This window comes from Syngnathoides biaculeatus, chromosome 9 (assembly GCF_019802595.1).
Source record: "Syngnathoides biaculeatus isolate LvHL_M chromosome 9, ASM1980259v1, whole genome shotgun sequence".
Taxonomy (NCBI): Eukaryota; Metazoa; Chordata; class Actinopteri; order Syngnathiformes; family Syngnathidae; genus Syngnathoides; species Syngnathoides biaculeatus.
Window position 1 is genome coordinate 15,156,566 of NC_084648.1, and position 17,250 is coordinate 15,173,815.

Consider the following 17,250-nt stretch of genomic DNA (forward strand, 5'->3'; position numbering starts at 1 on the left):
GCTCATAAAACTCGTGTATATTTCCCATCTTTTTTTCCCCACATTAGACATTCCTCAATGATGAAAACTCAGCAATTTTTGAGGGGCCTGCAAAATATATGACTTTTTAATACCCGCCTGTATTTGTGTTATTCATCTATCCGTCTTGATTTATTCCGGAATAAATGTGGAGACAAGAACGTGCACGTTTTAGGACTCAAATGCACAATTGTTATGATATCAGCGTTAGCACGTAATTGGTACGCTTTCATTACTCTATGACTTGCGTGTTTTTTTGTTTTTTTTTTGTTATAATATCCTTAATGTAACGTGATTATTCATATTTTTAGGGCAAATTGCGCACAAATGGTAGATGTTCCTTATATTTTTTTTTTTTTTTAGGCAACGATGCCACCGTGACGCGGGCGGTGATGTTCTCCCACATCACAGCTCTTACAAAAAAGCCCCCGATCATGTCATCCTCTAAGTAACTCTAACTAGTAACTATGATGTGTTGTGATGTTTTCTTTTCTTTTGCGATTACTAGTGCTCACTTCTCTTATTTAAAAAAAAATCATCTTACATTTCTTTGTTTATTAAAGCTAGCGTACTTTTGTGAGTTATGCGAAACAACTGGATGGATCCCAGTGTGGTAAATCGAGAGCAGACCCAAATATAAAAGTCAGGTTCAGCAATGAAGGAGGAGTGTCGGCCATGTTGGTGCAGGTAACAGCACACCTGCTTGCTCTTAGCCGTTAACGAACTTGACCCGGCTGCTTTCAAATCCGGTCACGACGTCTCCTGCCGACCCCGCTTCAAGATGGCGCAGTCTCGTCGAGTCCAGCTCACCTCGGTCGGCGGAACCGTCGTCACTCCCAAGTCGCCCCCGGAACGAGGTTGTGCTCCGGGTTGCTCGTCGACGGGATGCGGCGGTTCGGGCACGGTCCGACTCGTCGTCGACTTGTTTGCGCCGGATGACCATCACTTCCCCGAGTTTAGCTACACTCAATTGCTGGAAAACAAGGTAAAGCTATACAAATAGATTAGTGCCGCCAGGATTTGAATTTGAAGTGTAAAGTGATCACATTTTCAATCGTTGCATTTCAGTGTAACTTTTCAACGTTAACAAGTAAACTTGCTACAGTTCGGTGTCTAAAATTCACCATCTGTGCCACCAAGCAGAACTCACCCAGCCAATCGTAGTTACGCTTTTAGTCACGTGACGTCACATACTAAAAGCGTAACTGGATTGGCTGGCTGTTCGATTCTGACCTGAAGTAACCCTGCCTGGTGGCACGGACGGTGAAATTCAGACAGCGAATTGTAGCCAGTTGAATTGTTAACATTGATAAGTTACATTGAAAATGTGATCATTTTACATTTCAAATCCCATTTGACTTTACATTTCAAATTCAAATCCTGTTTTCTGTGGCCTTTCAAATTCAAATCCTGGTGGCACTAATAGACTTCCACATAAAGCCCTCAAGTTTGGACCGCTGAAAGTTGAAATAATTTTGTCAAAATCTTTAGAGGTTATTTGTTAAATGTGATGCAGCTTGAAAGGAAGACTCTCCCCAAATGTACAATAAACCTTCCAATGTGAAGTCATATTACAACATATATTTTGGACATTAATTGAAAATAAAGAACATTTTTGAAATCCAAGCAAAACTCAGAAACATCCTTGACTCTGCCCATGACGTCGCCGGTGCTTAGCATTACAGACCATTGTGCAACAAAACTGAGAAAACGCACCCAAATTTCTCCTCCTTTAACCTTCCACGGGGTTAACCTGACAGGTTAAAGGTGTGGCTGTCGCAGTTGAGGCACCCATCTAATCTTTACTGGTTATTAGCTGCTGAGTTATAGCCTCTCGTGCTGGTACTGTATAAGCAACAACATATTTTATGAGGCTGCACGGTGGCGCAGCTGTTCAATCCCGGACTTCCGTGTGTGGATTTTGCGTGTTCTCCCCGTGTCTGCGTGTGTAAACTTGCCTACTGCCTGTTGACAGCTTGGATAAGCAATGCGCACATGCAAACCCCCTTACATGGTTTTTGTTAAAATCTGTACAATAAATATCAAAAGTGTCATATTAGAAATGATAAAGTTGCGATATTGCAAGCATTAATGTGTACCCAGGCATCATCAATACTTTAAAAACACATTTAACCTTGATTTCTAATTCCAAAACGAGCTTATAAATTTCACGCGAAAATATGATGAGGCGACTGATTTTCATGGTTTCACTGTCATCACGTCCCTCTGAGGGAAACCGTCACGACAACGTGGCCCGTGACAAAAATGAGTTTGACACCCTTGACCCAAACGATGAGTTGCAATCAATAGGAGCAAAAATTGGCAATGGTGATGATATGTTGGTTGAAATGGGCTACAAAATTGCGTGAAATTGCGCATTTGACAGCAATTTGAATTTACCATGCAAATTTATGCTTCAAGGAGGGATTATTCAATTAAATTTGTCCCCAAGGATTATTTGTTTGCTAAAATGACTCAAATTATTTCTGAGGGTGGAACAATTGGTAAGTTTTTATCATATCCGTCATAAAGTTCTGTGGTTGGCTTTTAAATCTGGGCTGCAGCCTTCCTGCGTGTTGTGGATAATTCCTTTTACTCACGAGCTCATCACCACCGTGGTTAAAATTCTCGACGTGTTTCATAACGCCCGGGTTCCCTTGGGCAAACGTTTTGTGTCCTGGGGCTTGAAATTGTTAGAATCCAAAAGTTAAGTAGGTGATAGCTCGAGACGTGTAATATTGAACTCTGACCTGCGCCTAAAAGTGCGCGAGTGCTCATACGCTCCCAGAATGCTTTTTTTTTTTTTTTAAGATGAGAAGCAAAACCGGTGAAGTCCAGCCGAGGCTCGACTTGGATTTGGAGGAGGACGTGATTGATTGCGTGAGGAAGATGGAGGAGAAATATGTAAGTTGCCGTTGTACTCCGAAGAGGTCTTCTTTTCGGTGGATGTGGTCAAGAAGTAGTTTTTCCCGTCTTCCAGGCGCTCAAAAAAAAGGACCGCATTCAAGACTTGATCGACATCGGTTACGGTTACGATGATGAGGATTCCTTCATTGACAACTCGGAAGCTGTGAGTACCGCATCCTCAAGTCTGAGCGCGTTTGACCGGCAATATGACCTCTGGCTCAAACGTTTACTATTACAAATATGATATTGACTCATTGAATTGACACGGTCAACAAGGTAATAATTTTACTCTGTCAGGATTCAAAATCTTCACATAATACAATTGACAATAAAATTATTAGTTTGACATGTAACTTGATCTCCACAGTACGACGAGTTTGTGCCGTCCTCAATCACCACCAAATACGGCGGCTTCTACGTCAACTCCGGCGTGCTGCACTTCCGCCGGGTTTCCGACACGGAAACGGACGACGAGACCACAGAGGAGCGTGCGCCCAAAACCTCCGAGGTTGGCAAACGGTTCCGACGGTGGCGCCGCTTTATTCTACCCGAGCGGGTTCTGCAATATTTTAGTGTTGGCGAAGCTAACGGAGGAGAAGCCGGAGATGCCGCCAACTTTTCATCCGTCGGTCGTTTTTGCGAAGAATTTTGGAGTTCGCTTAAAGGTTCGATCGCGCCGCAAGTCGTCATCTGACAAGACCTTTTTTTCTTTCTTTTTTTTTTTTTAAATGTGCAGAAACGTAAACGCAAAGACAGACGAGAGATGCCAAGGAAGAAAATGAACAAAGAACTTGTACAGGAGAAGGACGTCAACGCTAATGGAAAGCCAGGGTGAGATTTTTTTTTTTTTTTTTTTTTTTTTTTTTTTTAAAGATTTGTTTGGCATGCGTATGATCTGCAGCGTTCTCCCACAGAACCGCATCAGAGTTTGGAGCGGGCGAAGAGCAGATCATGATAAAGAAGAAGAAGAAAAGAAAGGTGGCCGGCTTGCTGAGCGTCACCAGCATGCTGGAGAAGTTCCGGCGCGAAAAGGAACTGGAGCGGATGGCGGACGCGCCCCCGACTCCTGCGTCGCCGCCGTGCCCGCCGGACGCGGGCGGCGGGGGCTCGGGGCTGGCCGACCCGCTGCTCAATTTGATCGGCTCCACCAACGATCACGCTCTTCTCCAGGCCGCCAGCACGGTAGAGTTTGACATCGACTTGGACTGTTTGTTGGACATCGAGGACGAGATTTCATCGCCCAAGTCAACGCCGCGCTCTTTAATGGCGGCGCCGCCTCCAAACCAGCTCAGAACAGATCAGCACGTGTCTGGAATCTCATGTGACGCAAGCAGAACGATGGCCCATCCACAAACTCCCCATTTGGAATCTGTGCCATCTCTTCAGAGCGCCGTCCTACTCGAGGGACTCCCACCTCCCCTCGAGGAGAGCATCAAGACATTGATGCTGGTAAAGTGCGCCTGTGCTTTTGGCCGCGGACACAATGACGTCACATGTTCTCACCGATGCAGTCCGGATTCACACTTGCGCACATTTTGTCTGTGCAGGCAGCCAAGACTGCTGAGGGAGAGTCCAAATTCAAGTTCTTCACCCCAGAAATCAACTCTGTCCTGCTGGAGTGAGTCACACACGCATGCGTCTTAACGCGATGGCAACAACACAACATTCTATAGAGCTCGTGCACGTGACGTCAGAATTTTCACGGCGGCCATATTGCCGGTCAAGCAGAGCTGCTCGACGATGGGAGAGACGTTGAACCGGGGGAGAATATTTACAATAACCGAGACCTGTTGTGCCGTTGGTTGTCACCGCAGACTGGACAGATATTGGAAGAGCTCATTCTATGGAATATCAGATGAAAAGATCGATGGATTTTGGCAATTACACGTGATGGATGGTGCCCAACCAAATACAGTACACACGCCTGTGTAGCGATCGCTTCATTTCAGGTTGGAATTATTCTTCTCAATCTCAAATTACCAAAAAGTATTTATAATGCCAAGTTGGCTCATTTGAGAAGAATGTGTATTTAAAAAAAAAAAAAAGTCGCAGAGGATTACAAAGGTTAATTGTAGCAGCAATCGCTTCTGTGTAAGTCCCGTAGAGACCTTCATCCTCCCCACCCCCCATCATGATTAATGAGTTTGTGTAAAACAAGGGGTCATTTATTTAAATATTGGTTATTTGTATTGAATACTAGCTGGATTCCGGCAAAGGTTAATGTGTGGCCGAACACTGTTCTGCGTTCATGAGCAGTCAAAGTTGCCACTATGGGATTTATTCCTGATTAGAACAGATCCAGCAAGGAAGTATTTGTATGCGTCCAGACTTTTCTACGCTTTCAAACTCTTCCATGTAAATCTCAACGACTTACTCACCAGGTCCATGTGTAGATCCAGTTGTCCAAGACAAGCGGAAGCGAGTTAACAGTCCAACTTCTTATTGGCAAACACATCGACGGGTCCTCTATGCCAAGTTTATGTAATTTTTCCTTGTACCTTGGTTTATTTTCACCCTCTAAATGTCAAACTGTATCGGACAAAACTCTGGGCGTCAAGACATATTTTCATGTTGTCTTCAACCGACTTAGCATTGAAGAGTGTTTTGCTAGACTGGCAGTGTGGCGACGCAAACAAAAGTCACGTGATTTTTATGACGTAGGTGCACGAGCTCTATTGAAAGTGTTGCTTTTGCTCATGGATTCCACATAAGAGGGACAATGTTGTACAACGGTGCCTTAAGATAAGTTAAGAGTGACCAGACCCCCCCCTCTCTCTCTCTCTGCTTTTTTTTTTTTTTTTTTTTTTGGTACTCTTTGAATTGTATCTGCAAACTTGTGATGCAAGTGTTATTGGTGGTAACTCCCTTAAAGAGCAGCAATTTTGCAAACATACATTGATTACATAGTCATGGTTCAGCAACTGCAAATTCACCTCTATGGATTTTTTTTTTTTTTTTTTTTTTTTTTTTTTTTGGGAGGGTGTTATACGTGCGGGCATCCACTGCCGTTTTCAAAATGAAGAGCTCTCTTCAACACAGTAAGTTCTCTCTACAAAATGCTGCCCTACACCGTGTGTATTGCACAAAAATTAAACCACTGCTGGTTTTGTTTTTTTTGTTTTTTTTTTCTTGATGAATCTCTGAGATTACAAACTGTACTGCTGATTCACGCGTCACCCGTTTCCATTCAGCATCGAGTGTCAGTGCCGCGAGCACGGCAGCCAGTTGCGCTCCCGAGTGTACGCGCACCTGTCGTCCTTCCTGCCCTGCAGCAAAGAGACTCTCCTGAAACGTGTCAAGAAACTCAAGCTTGAAGTGAGTCCTTTTTTGGTTTGATCCTACACTTTTTGCTTTTCGAAACTGTGAGTTCACCCTCCTCGCTTCTTCCCGGCACAAAGGAAAGCCTTTCAAACGTGGAGGATCCGGTGCAGAAGCTGAAGGAGGCCATCAGGCGAGCCATGCCCGAGCAGATCACGTGTTTCAACCAACATTGTCAAGAATATGAGAAAGTAAAGACACTGAGGTGACCTGTTTTATTAGAAAAGTCCCCCCTTTTTATTGAACAAGTATTTAAATGTCTAGTGTCATGAAATTGATTTTTAGTACGTTATTAATGAAAAAACGGCAGCCGGTATGGACCCATGCGTTTTTTTTTCATTAATAAACAAATGTGATTTTGACATAAGGGTTTTTGTAACTCCTGCCATGAAAATCCTCTTGAGGGATTTTTTTTTTTTTTTTTTTTTTTTGAGAAGAAGCAGGAAATGACGTACGGGGCAAGAGCGCCCTCCAGCGGACTCGTTTGTTTGGATTAGTTTTACATGCAGGAAGGTAGCTCGTTGTTCCTTTGTGTTAGCCAAAATGCTGACTCGTTGCATTGCTGGTTATTGCTCGAACACTCGGGAGGATGGATTTAGCCTTCATAAGTTTGCAAGAGACCCGGTTCGTCGTGAAAAATGGATTGCACGGGTGCAAAGGAGAAGATCTCCGTGGGTTCCAAATGACAGGTAGGTGTGTATACAGCTACTAAAAAAAAAAAAAATAATAATAGTTTGGGGCGGACCACGTAATCATTCTGTGTATGTATGACAGGGGTGCTAAATGTGTTGATGTGCATGTCGGACGGGTTGCCGTGCCAGCCCTGACGGCCGGGGGTGGCTCGTCACAGCGCTGGGCCACAATGGCTCATCTCCGCTGCAGAAGTGGATTTGACGGGGAGGCGGTTTGGGCGTGATCCACAAATCTAAATATGGCTCGAAACAATAGGGCAATATTGCCGGGTAACTTCACTCTGTAGTGAGGTGTTCTCTTCTCCGAAAAGAGCTTCCGTGTCAGAAGGGGCGTGTTCGTCTCCCACAGTAGGGGGCCACAGCGTGTTTTCAATGGCGAATGTCCCGAGTGACATCACGGACAGGAGATGCAGCCAATATGGCGACAGCTTATATGTCGGATGACTCTTGCGTAACTTTGCGCATGGATGACGCGCTCTCCGCTCATATTTTTTTATATAGACATTGGAGTGAATAATGTTATGTATTTTTCATTACAATATCTATTTTAGAATGTTTAAAGGGATGACACTTGACCTTTAAAGTACTTCTGACATATGTGTGGTCATCTGTGTTGTCAGGATGTTGGAGGATGGGAGTGAGGTCAGGCAAGGTTGCCAAGGGAACAATGTGGAGGAGAAGGGCGTGAAAAGAGGAGGTCCAAAGAAGTTGTTTCAATGGAACGATGAGATCAGGTCAAAATGATTAAATATTTCATTTTTTTTATCTATTTGGACATGCAATATTTGTCTAATTACTCAGAACAGTATCAAAAAGGGATCTGTACGAACCCACAATCATATTGCAGATGTTTTTGGAAAGGGTTATTAGTTAGTTTTTAGACCAATTGTACTTTTTTTTTTTTTTTTTTTTAATCCATTGCGCTCTAGATTAGTTTACTATTTGAAAAGTATTTAAAGATCTTTAATTTAAATGCCATTTATGCTATAAAAACGTATTTCTATATTGCTTATTTTATTTGCAGTGAAGTAAAAGTATTTGAACACCCCGCTACATTGAAGTACAAGTTCTCCCACTTAGAAATCATGGAGGGGTCTGAAATTTTCATCGTCGGTGCATGTCCACTGTGAGAATCTAAAAGTAAAAATCCAGAAATCACTTTTTTTTTTTTTTTTTTTTTTTAACGATTTACTCTACCGCTCTTCAATGACTGTTAGAGGTTAAAGCATCACCTTAGCATCTACTACAAAAAGTTCATTCAACCCTTTAAATCTGTCAAGTGTGGCAAAATTCAAGCCCATAATTGCTTATAAAACCCTGCAAAAGGGGAATTAAACTGCTTACTAATTTGTCACACTTGAATATATTTCTTTTCCTTTCGGCTTGTCCTCTCTGCCACCTCCATCCTCGGCACCCTTCCACCAATATACTCACTCTCTCGCCTCTGGACATGTCCAAACCATCTAAGTCTGCTCTCTCGTTTCTTCACTTCCTTACCACACTCACCATTGCTCTGTATTGTTGACCCAAAGTATTTGAAGTCATCCACCCTCGCCATCTCTTGAATATACATTTTGCAAACTAAGTATTAACAAAAGAAGAAACTAAAAAGGACATTATGTAGAATGTTTAACTGCAAGTGATTTAAAATTGACAAAATGGCTGGTTCTGTTTAAACGCTGCCTTATAGAGTCCTCTTATTGTGGTGATTCTACCTGCAGGGAGCTGCTCGGTCACTTTTTGAGAGAAAAACTTGCCGTATACGAAAGTAGACGGGATGGCAACCAGCATCTGGACGACTACCTCAAGGCCTTGTTGGTCAATGACGTCAAAACTCTTTGGCCCAAAGGCTGGATGCAGTCCAGGTATGCGCCAACTGCCACTGCTCACTTGCGTTCGTCGGTCTCCTTCTGCGTTGCATTCAAGCGCATCTGTGACTTTTAGGGTGCTGCTAAGAGAAGGCAGGAAGATGTTGGGGCTCCAGCTGCCGTTACCGTGAGTACATGAAGTGTCTTGTCGGTCTTTTGAGTGATTCAGTTCAGGACACTCTGTGAAACCTTTGTCCTATATGTGAACAGAACAAAGAGAAACACTGGAGATCCTCACTGACCAGACTCTGGCTCCCTCGGCCTCCACAAGCTCCTGGAGGTGGATGTTGCCAGATTTATTTATTTTTTTGTGGGGGTGGGGTTTAATTTTTTTTTTTTAAAGATTAAGTAAAAAAGAATAAATAATTAATATTGAGTTTAAAAAAAAAAGGATAAATAGATCCTATTTTTGTCTCCATGAAACAAAGGAAAACATTTGATGTGCCAAGTTTGACATTTCTACCAACTCAATTATCAAGACCCTGGAAAGCGAATTCCGATTGTCTAAACATGCAGACTTAGAACTACTGTGTGTAGTACTTGTGGACATAAAGCAATAGTTTTTCCCCATTCCAATTTTCCTGATTATGAGTGTAGTTAAAACAGCAGCCAGCCTTCAGCACCTTGGTTCACATCAGGGGTCTGCTATAGAGCTCGTGCACCTACGTCGTAAAATCATGTGGCTTTTGTTTACCTCGACACTGTTCAATGCTAAGTCGGTTGGAGACGACACGAAAATGTCTTATAGGACGACGCCTAGAGTCTTGTCTGATACCGTTTAGACATTTAGAAGATGAAATTAAACGAAGGTGCATGGGAAAATTAGATAAACTCTGCATAGAGGACCCGTATTTAATGCCGAAGTCGATGTTTTCGCCGATAAGAAATTGGACCGTTAATTGGCTTCCGTTTGTCTTGGACAAGCGGATCTGCACACGGATCTGGGGAGTAAGTTGTCGAGATTTACATGGAAAAGTTTGAAAGCGTAGAAAAGTCTTGAAGCATATGAATACTTTGTTGTTGAATCTGTTCTCATCAGGAATAAATCCCACTTAGTGACTGTTTTGACGGCTCGTGAACGCGGAAGCGTGTTCGACCACACGTTAACCTTTGCCGGAATCCATCGATCTTTTCAGATAGTAATAAATACAAACGCCAGTATTTAAATAAATTTACCCCTGGTTTTACACAAACTCTCATTAACTATGGGGGGGGGGTGCCGCCATGAAAATGGTGACATCATGTGCACAAGCTTTATCATTAGGTCCAGACTTGTTAGCTCATAAGCTAGCTAATGCCTCTTGTCACAGTGGAAAGTGCCCTCAATGCCAACAAACTTCCTTGTACGTTATAAAAAGTTGAAAGTATGGAGCAAAACATTTATTGACAATCTGACATTTCTTTAAAAGTGAGGAAATGAAGTCTTAGTTCTTAACTATTGAACATTCTCGGGTTGTAGAAGTACCTGGACAGCAGCTCTTGCGAGCGTAAGAAAGCATTCATTGTTATGAGCTATGACGACACAAAGTGACCAACATGAATTCAAACGTGAAATCAAAACTCCGACAAATGTCCCAACCAGCAGGAGACGTTTGTCCTAACAGCAGTGAGACTTGAATCACAAACCCCGTTGGGTTATTTTAAAGATTTACAGCAAGTTCAGCGCCAGCAGGGCGGCCAGCAGGAAGTGCCTTTGACACATTCTTGTGGTGCCTATTAAGAGAAGATGTAGACAAATTAAACACTTATGGCGCACATGTGAAGTCAAAAAGAAAATATACACTTATATGCAATATATACCTCTGTTCGTCAAAACCTCAACCTCCACTGTCACATTTCGTTGTCCGAAAAGACCCTTGGCCAACACTGTGTATTTTCCCGCGTGCGCTCTGGTTGAGTGCATGGGCGCGATCACAAGGCGGCCATCTTTGAGCCAGATGACCGATGGTTCGGGGTTTCCTCGGACCTCGCAATGCAGGCTTTCTCCCATCTTGACCTGCAGCTTTGCAGGACAAAGCAGTTGTGGCCCAACTGGGGGGAAGGAGAGAACAATTCCACAAAATGGTTCAAAGGAGGTAAGAATTTGTTTTCATATTCAATATGAAGTCACACATTCCTTGAGATATGAGTGAGCTCAAATCTGATTGTTTTGCTTTGACTTGTGATTGTAAACTTCAGTTAGGGAGTCTCAAACAGGTGACTCTTTTTTTTTTTGTGTGTGTGTTATTTAAGGTGGAGGAGGGACTGCATCAGGGATCAACTCTGAGCCCCTTTATGCTGTGGTAATGGATAGGCTGACAGATAGGTTGGACTGGAATCCCCTTGGACTATGATAATATATGAAGGCGAGAGTGAGTATATTCATAGAAGGGTGCTGAGGATGGAGATGCTAGGCAAAAGAGTGAGAGGAAGACCAAAGAAAAGGTTGATGGATGTGGTGAGGGAGGACATGAGGACAGTGAGTGTGAGAGGAAGATGCACGAGATGGGCTCAGATGGAAAAAGATGACACGCTGTGGCGACCCTTTTAACGGGACAAGCCGAAAGGAAAAGAAGACTTACAGTGGACGGTGGTAGCGACCGTTTCCGATGCGACCGCGACTCGCGTCTGCGTTCCAGTTCGGGGCAGCTGCACTTCGGCCTCACACCAGTAGTTGGCGCCGTCGTCTTCTCTTCGGGCCGTGATGTCCAGCGTGAAGACCTCAGTCACGGGTGTCTTCTCTGTCACGTTCGAATGTCGTCGCGCCAGTTGGGTTTGGCTTCTGTAGAAGGTGACGAGGAGGTTCCCAGCAGGGGCCACGTTGCGGACGGTGCAGCGCAAAGTGTACCGACGACGCTCCAGCAATGGGCCCGTGTGGTTCAGGAAGCTGAGGGATACGCTGTCTGGAGGTTCTGCACAAAGGAGGAGCAGAGGATGGAAGAGCAAACCCGAAACAATTCCACTGCAGACCTCCCACATGGTCTCATTGTAGATATTTACCCACCTCATTTTCCTCTCAATGATAATCTTCAGTGATTATCCTGTGGTGTCAGGTTTATTAACTGAATTTTTGTCACAGGTCCACAATGGTAAATGTTAAAGACCTGGTCAATATTGAGCCATTTACCCCCAATTCTGGAGTCTATTAATAAAGAGTTCTGCCGAGCTGTGATTTTAGCATGGAAAGGAATGACAGCCAATTGGAAGCGATTTGACGCTCATGCTTGTCAGAGCAAAGAGTTGAGTGGCGGTAACCTGTAAAAATGAGTTTGCAACTGCAAATAAGCTCAAAGCTAACCTAGCTTTTTCACTACGACACTTTTTTCAGTCACCTCCAAATCTGGGACCATGGTCCTAAGTCGGAAAAGGGTGGCGTGCCCTCTCCGGGTCGGAGATGAGATCCTGCCACAAGCGGAGGAGTTCAATTATCTTGGGGCCTTGTTCACTATTGAGGGAAGAACAGAACGGGAGATCAACAGACAGATCAGTGCAGCGTCTGCAGTGGTGCGGACTTTGTATCGGTCTGTTGTGGTAAAAAGGGAGCTAAGTGGAAAGGTGCAGCTCTCAATTTACCAATCGATCTATGTTCCTACCCTCACCTATGGGCACGAGCTGCGGGTCGTGACCGAAAGAACAAGATCCCGGATACAAGCGGCCGAAATGAGTTTCCTCCGCAGGGTGTCTGGTCTCTCCCTTAGAGATAGGGTGAGAAGTTCGATCATCCGGGAAGGGCTCAGTGTTGAGCCGCTACTCCGCATTGAGAGGAGCCAGATGAGGTGGCTGGGGCATCCGATTCGGATACCTTCCGGTCACCTCCCTGGTGAGGTGTTCTGGGCATGTCCCACCGGAAAGGAGACCCCAAGACACGCTGGAGAGACTACGTCTCTCGGCTGGCTTGGGAACGCCTCGGGATCCCTCTGGAAGAGCTTGAAGAAGTGGCTGGGGAAAGGGAAGTCTTCCCCGCAACCAGACCCCGAAATCCGGTAGAGCATGGATGGACTTCTTTTAGGCATTTTGGATACCGTTTGGCACCATACTGTCTCTCGCAGTTTAGGGTTTAGTACTATGATTGCCGGTGTTGGTCATATTGCGTACACAGCACACTAAGATTGGCAAGCATATTTTTGACCTTTTTATTTTTGTCACGTCAGATTTTACAAATTGGTCAAAGTCGCTTTTATTGTGTGAATTGGGGTTGAGATTTGGTAGGGACACACATTGTCATGGGATTCGACATTCAAGTTGCAATACGAAGATACAAATCAAAGTTGCACGGAAATCGGTTGGTCCATTGTGTGTAATGTTTGTACTGCATCTAAAAATGGATTCATTTGGATCTTACTGTAAACAAGGACGGGGAGGTTAAGATGACAGGATCCTTCCAGGTTGGACACCGCATAGCACATGGGGGAAATGCTCCACTCTGTCATGTTCTCCACACTCCACATCAGAAAGCTCTCCATGGTGGGCATAGGGGCCACCTGGTGGTACCATCAGTCACATCTGTGAAACTGTTCAAAATACCAATCGCAGTACAAGTTGTTTGCTAGGGCCACTGACGGGTTCTCACCAGTGAGACCTCCCAACCCAGTAGAGAAAAGCCCTTCATCGGCGAAGAGCAGTTGACTTTGACTGGATCTCCAAACCTAAATGATACTGGAGTTAAATGCAAATTTTACACTTTTTTTTTTTTTTTTTTTTTGCGGCTATTTACCGCTCATATATTGGCCAGAATTGGGTGTCGCGTCCTACCTGACCACCAGGCTGGAGGGGGACAGGGTGAGAGGGCAGCGGGGTCGTTCCGCCGAGTCCTCCGCGTCTCCGCCGACGGAGGGGATGCCGAGCGAGGGGGGCGGCCCAGACGGCGTCGGCTTTGTTGTGAGAAAGGGAGGAAATATTTGGGAGTGGTGTGGAGGAGCGGGTGTGTGCATGGAAAGAGGAGATGAGGTAGCTGTCAGAAAGGAGGGGGGGGGTGAATCAAGGAATGAAAACAAAAGTCATTTGAAAGGACTTTACTCATTTCAAAAGCAGAGAACTGAAATGACGTGTGGAGGACTGGCAGTGTAGGGCGGGGGGAGGGTGTAATAACTTGGCTAAGTCGACTTCAAAATCAAGTCGACACAAAATTTCTTGTCTTGAAGCATCGCCTGGACCCAAAAAAACGGTCCCGCCCAAAGCTGTGTTTATGCTACCGGAACCAATGGTATTTATTTCAGTCGGGCACAGTGTTGGCCAGCGATTACCTTTGCCAAGATCGTGAAACAGAGCCCTGTTAGTGATTTTTAAGACACTTTTAGATGTGTAATATACGCACGTATAAGATGATGCGCATGATTGAGGAAAATGGTACTTAGTCTTTTTTTGTACCCAGAATAGTAATCAGCTCTGAGGTCCAGGGTTCAATCCCCGACCCGTGCCTGCATGGGTTTTTTCCAGGCGCCCCGGTTTCCTCCCACATCCCAAAAACATACAGCATTAATTGGACACTCTAAATTGCCCGTAGGTGTGATTGTGAGTGATCGCATTTGTCTCCATGTGCCCTGCGATTGGTTGGCAACCAGTTCAGGGTGTACCCCGCCTCCTGCCCAGTAACAGCTGGGATAGGCTCCAGCACTCCCCACGACCCTTTTGAGGATAAGCGGCAAAGACAATGGATGTTTCCTGTGTCCTCATCAATAGTTATACAAAAAAAAAAAAAAGTTTAGAATGTTTTGGGTTTCTTCGTGTGTTGTTTGATGGGTTACAATTTAGTGTAACATTGATGCTAATCGTAGTAGCATGTCCAAGCAGCCCCCTCTGTCGGTCACATATTAATGTTACAGTTGATTGTATGTCAATGGACCAACGTTGTGCAGGAACCCTGCAAAGCGAATATTGCGCACATGTACATCGTGATGACAATGCTCCAACGGTATATTGTGAAGCCCTAATCTGGTGTTACCCTCGTGAGGCTAAGCGGCTAAGAAAATTGCTATTGCTAACATTGACCATTTTGCCGTTTCAAATTCTGTTCACCAAATTGATACCGTACACTCGCTACTTCTGTACTTCAAAGGTGGAAGTTTATCCCTTCTAGTTTGAAATGAAAAAAAAAATAGCTGATTAATAATTAATAGTATATTGATTGTCAAAAGATTTGATCGTGAGAGCCCCAGCCGTGTGAAAATCATTCGCGATTGGAAATGAAGGTTTGAGTCATTGTTATGTAAGGCAGGCAAAGGTCAATTGAATTTTGCCATCTCGTGAAATCAGAGTCTTTATTTTCTGATGATCTATTGTGTGCCATTGTTTTATTGCGGGCCGAATACACCCAACGTGTTCCTCTGAGGAAGGAAGGACACCCTGCCCAAATCCAAAGAACCGGCTCCTCTTTTTCTAACCACCATTGTTCCACTGGACCCCTTTGCACCTTCTCCTCCCTCCTCGCGCGAGTCTGTGTGCGCCTCGAGTTTTCCTGCGGTTCTGAGGAACATAAATCTGAACAGCTCATATGATGCGGGCGCGGACATTTTCACGTACTAAAATGGCAAATCGATAACTTGCCAAGAGGTGTGCTTGAAAACAACGCAAGTAGCTTTAGCTCTCTACAAGTTCTATTTTGGCCTGCTAAACTAAAAATGAGGCTACCATCGTTTTTTGTCCAAGCCGGTCTCGACTTATTTGAATTATCATTTTGGGGAATCGATCCTATTATTGGATGAACGAGAGCTGTAATTTATCGATCTGGATTCAAAACAAAATCTGAAATTGGATTTTCTCGAGCTTGTCAGTGAAGAAAGCTAATGCTGTTTATTAAATAAAATGACAAATATGGTGCACGAATTGCTGTTACTCAGCGTTCTAGGGTGTCATATAAATTGAAATTGCTGTAATAATAATAATATTATTATGTAAATGTATGTGTAACTTTATATTAATAATAAAAATAATAGTGCACATTGTGTATTCATGTATTAATAATGTAATGCTAATAATAAAATACAATAAATTAATAATAAACTACTGATTAAAAATGTAGTGATAATTATGCAAAAATAATTGTAACATTAATACTATTATGATTGTTATTACATACAATAGCAATTATTTATATATAATGTATAGTTATATATAAAAATAGCAATTACAACTACAGTATTTTATTTATTATTTAAAAAGTTTAATATTAAGACTTTTGCCCTGTCAAGTATTCCCGAAGTACAAGAGGTTCGTAATATTGGACTAGTTCTGTAAAATAATGTGTATTATAAAGCTGTATCACAATTTGATAATACACTTACATATATTATATTGAAAAATGGGAATTGGAACTCTTTAAATTGAGTTATTATTTTGAAATTACATCCTAAACATTTTACAAAGACTTTTATCTGAAAGGGTAAAATATTGTCGTGCGCTGAAGCCAATTTTTCAAATATTTTGATACATTTTTTGACTTGCCAAATGAATCTGCAAGGGGAGGAAAAAAAAAAGTCCGGTGAAGAAGTCCTGCGATAATTGTTTTTGATTGTATGTCTTGCAAAAATATGAACAAATCGATTATGGAAATGATGTAATGTTGTGACGAAGCCAATTCCACACAATCGCAAATGCTTTTGTATGCAGTGGTTATTATTATATTATTATTCCTATTATCATTCGAACTTTTGTATCCCCCCCCCCCCCCCCTTCATTCGCTATAGTTTTGTTCTCCTCACGTCTTCAATTAGGCTCGTGGGAGTCGTTCGCAGAATGGCAGCCGGCTACCGCTGATATTCCCTTACCTGAGCAGAACAGGTGAAGCAACCAAGTGACCTTGATCCACCTTGAGGCGCACATCCTTCACGTGCTTCTGGATCTCCGGTGAGGTCTCGCTGTCGGCGGCTGAAGTGCGGGATCGAAGTGGACGCTACTGGTGCGGCGACTCGGGCAGGGGGCAACACCTCACTGTGAGAGTTTGGGAGAGACCTCGGGCTTTTATGGGACCGCGGATCCGTGTTTGTGTGCGTGAGTGTGTTTTCGTGAAGCTGATGATCAGGCAATTCCTTTGCTTGGGTCTCTCAGAGGCACCATGGGCGTTCTCTGTTGGTATATGCGGGAAGGAAGGAAGGGAGGGTCAAGAATAATGGTGTGGAGTGCAGAAGCACACTGGGCAAGAAGGCATGCAGCACCAGAGTAAGATGTGTGTGTGTTTGTGTGTGTAAATTCCATCAATCCATCCGTTTTCTGGACCGCTTATCCTCAACAATGGCAGTGTCAGTCAAAACGGAGCATTGACATCCAATATAATTCTGGATTATATGTTCTTTATCCTCTGCGAGGATCTGAGGTGAGGAATCTGTACTGTACGAGATGTCCATGTATTGTGTATTTCCATCTGTCTTACACTGCCACCAGGTGGTCAAGCTAGGCTGCCCCGCAATAGCCGTTTATTTGATTCGGAGGGTGGCGAAAACTGTTAAATTAGTTTGAGGTATAATAGGGAGTGG

The 17,250-nt window shown here is 43.7% G+C and overlaps 2 protein-coding genes across 3 annotated transcripts; one reads left to right on the forward strand and one right to left on the reverse strand.

Moving 5' to 3' along the window:
* Positions 1–660: 660 nt before the first annotated feature.
* Positions 661–9,169, forward strand: ubn1 (ubinuclein 1). 2 transcript variants are annotated; one of them, XM_061830866.1, is made up of 13 exons: positions 664–1,003; positions 2,830–2,922; positions 2,999–3,088; positions 3,293–3,433; positions 3,662–3,756; positions 3,840–4,374; positions 4,473–4,543; positions 6,117–6,240; positions 6,324–6,448; positions 7,556–7,669; positions 8,657–8,800; positions 8,880–8,930; positions 9,014–9,169. In XM_061830866.1, exons 1-13 carry the CDS (start codon positions 800–802, stop codon positions 9,042–9,044), a joined length of 1,818 nt encoding a protein of 605 aa, XP_061686850.1. In that variant the 5' UTR covers positions 664–799; the 3' UTR covers positions 9,045–9,169. The 2 variants fall into 2 exon arrangements, with proteins under 2 accessions (XP_061686851.1, XP_061686850.1); XM_061830867.1 differs by lacking the exon at positions 7,556–7,669 and having other exon boundaries at positions 661–1,003.
* A 985-nt stretch (positions 9,170–10,154) lies between these two features.
* LOC133506590 (intercellular adhesion molecule 1-like) lies at positions 10,155–16,836 on the reverse strand. Its single transcript, XM_061830868.1, has 7 exons — positions 16,546–16,836; positions 13,535–13,733; positions 13,353–13,428; positions 13,125–13,263; positions 11,365–11,694; positions 10,604–10,834; positions 10,155–10,516 (listed from the first exon to the last, which is right to left on the reverse strand). Exons 1-7 carry the CDS (start codon positions 16,598–16,600, stop codon positions 10,452–10,454), a joined length of 1,095 nt encoding a protein of 364 aa, XP_061686852.1. The 5' UTR covers positions 16,601–16,836; the 3' UTR covers positions 10,155–10,451.
* Positions 16,837–17,250: the final 414 nt, after the last annotated feature.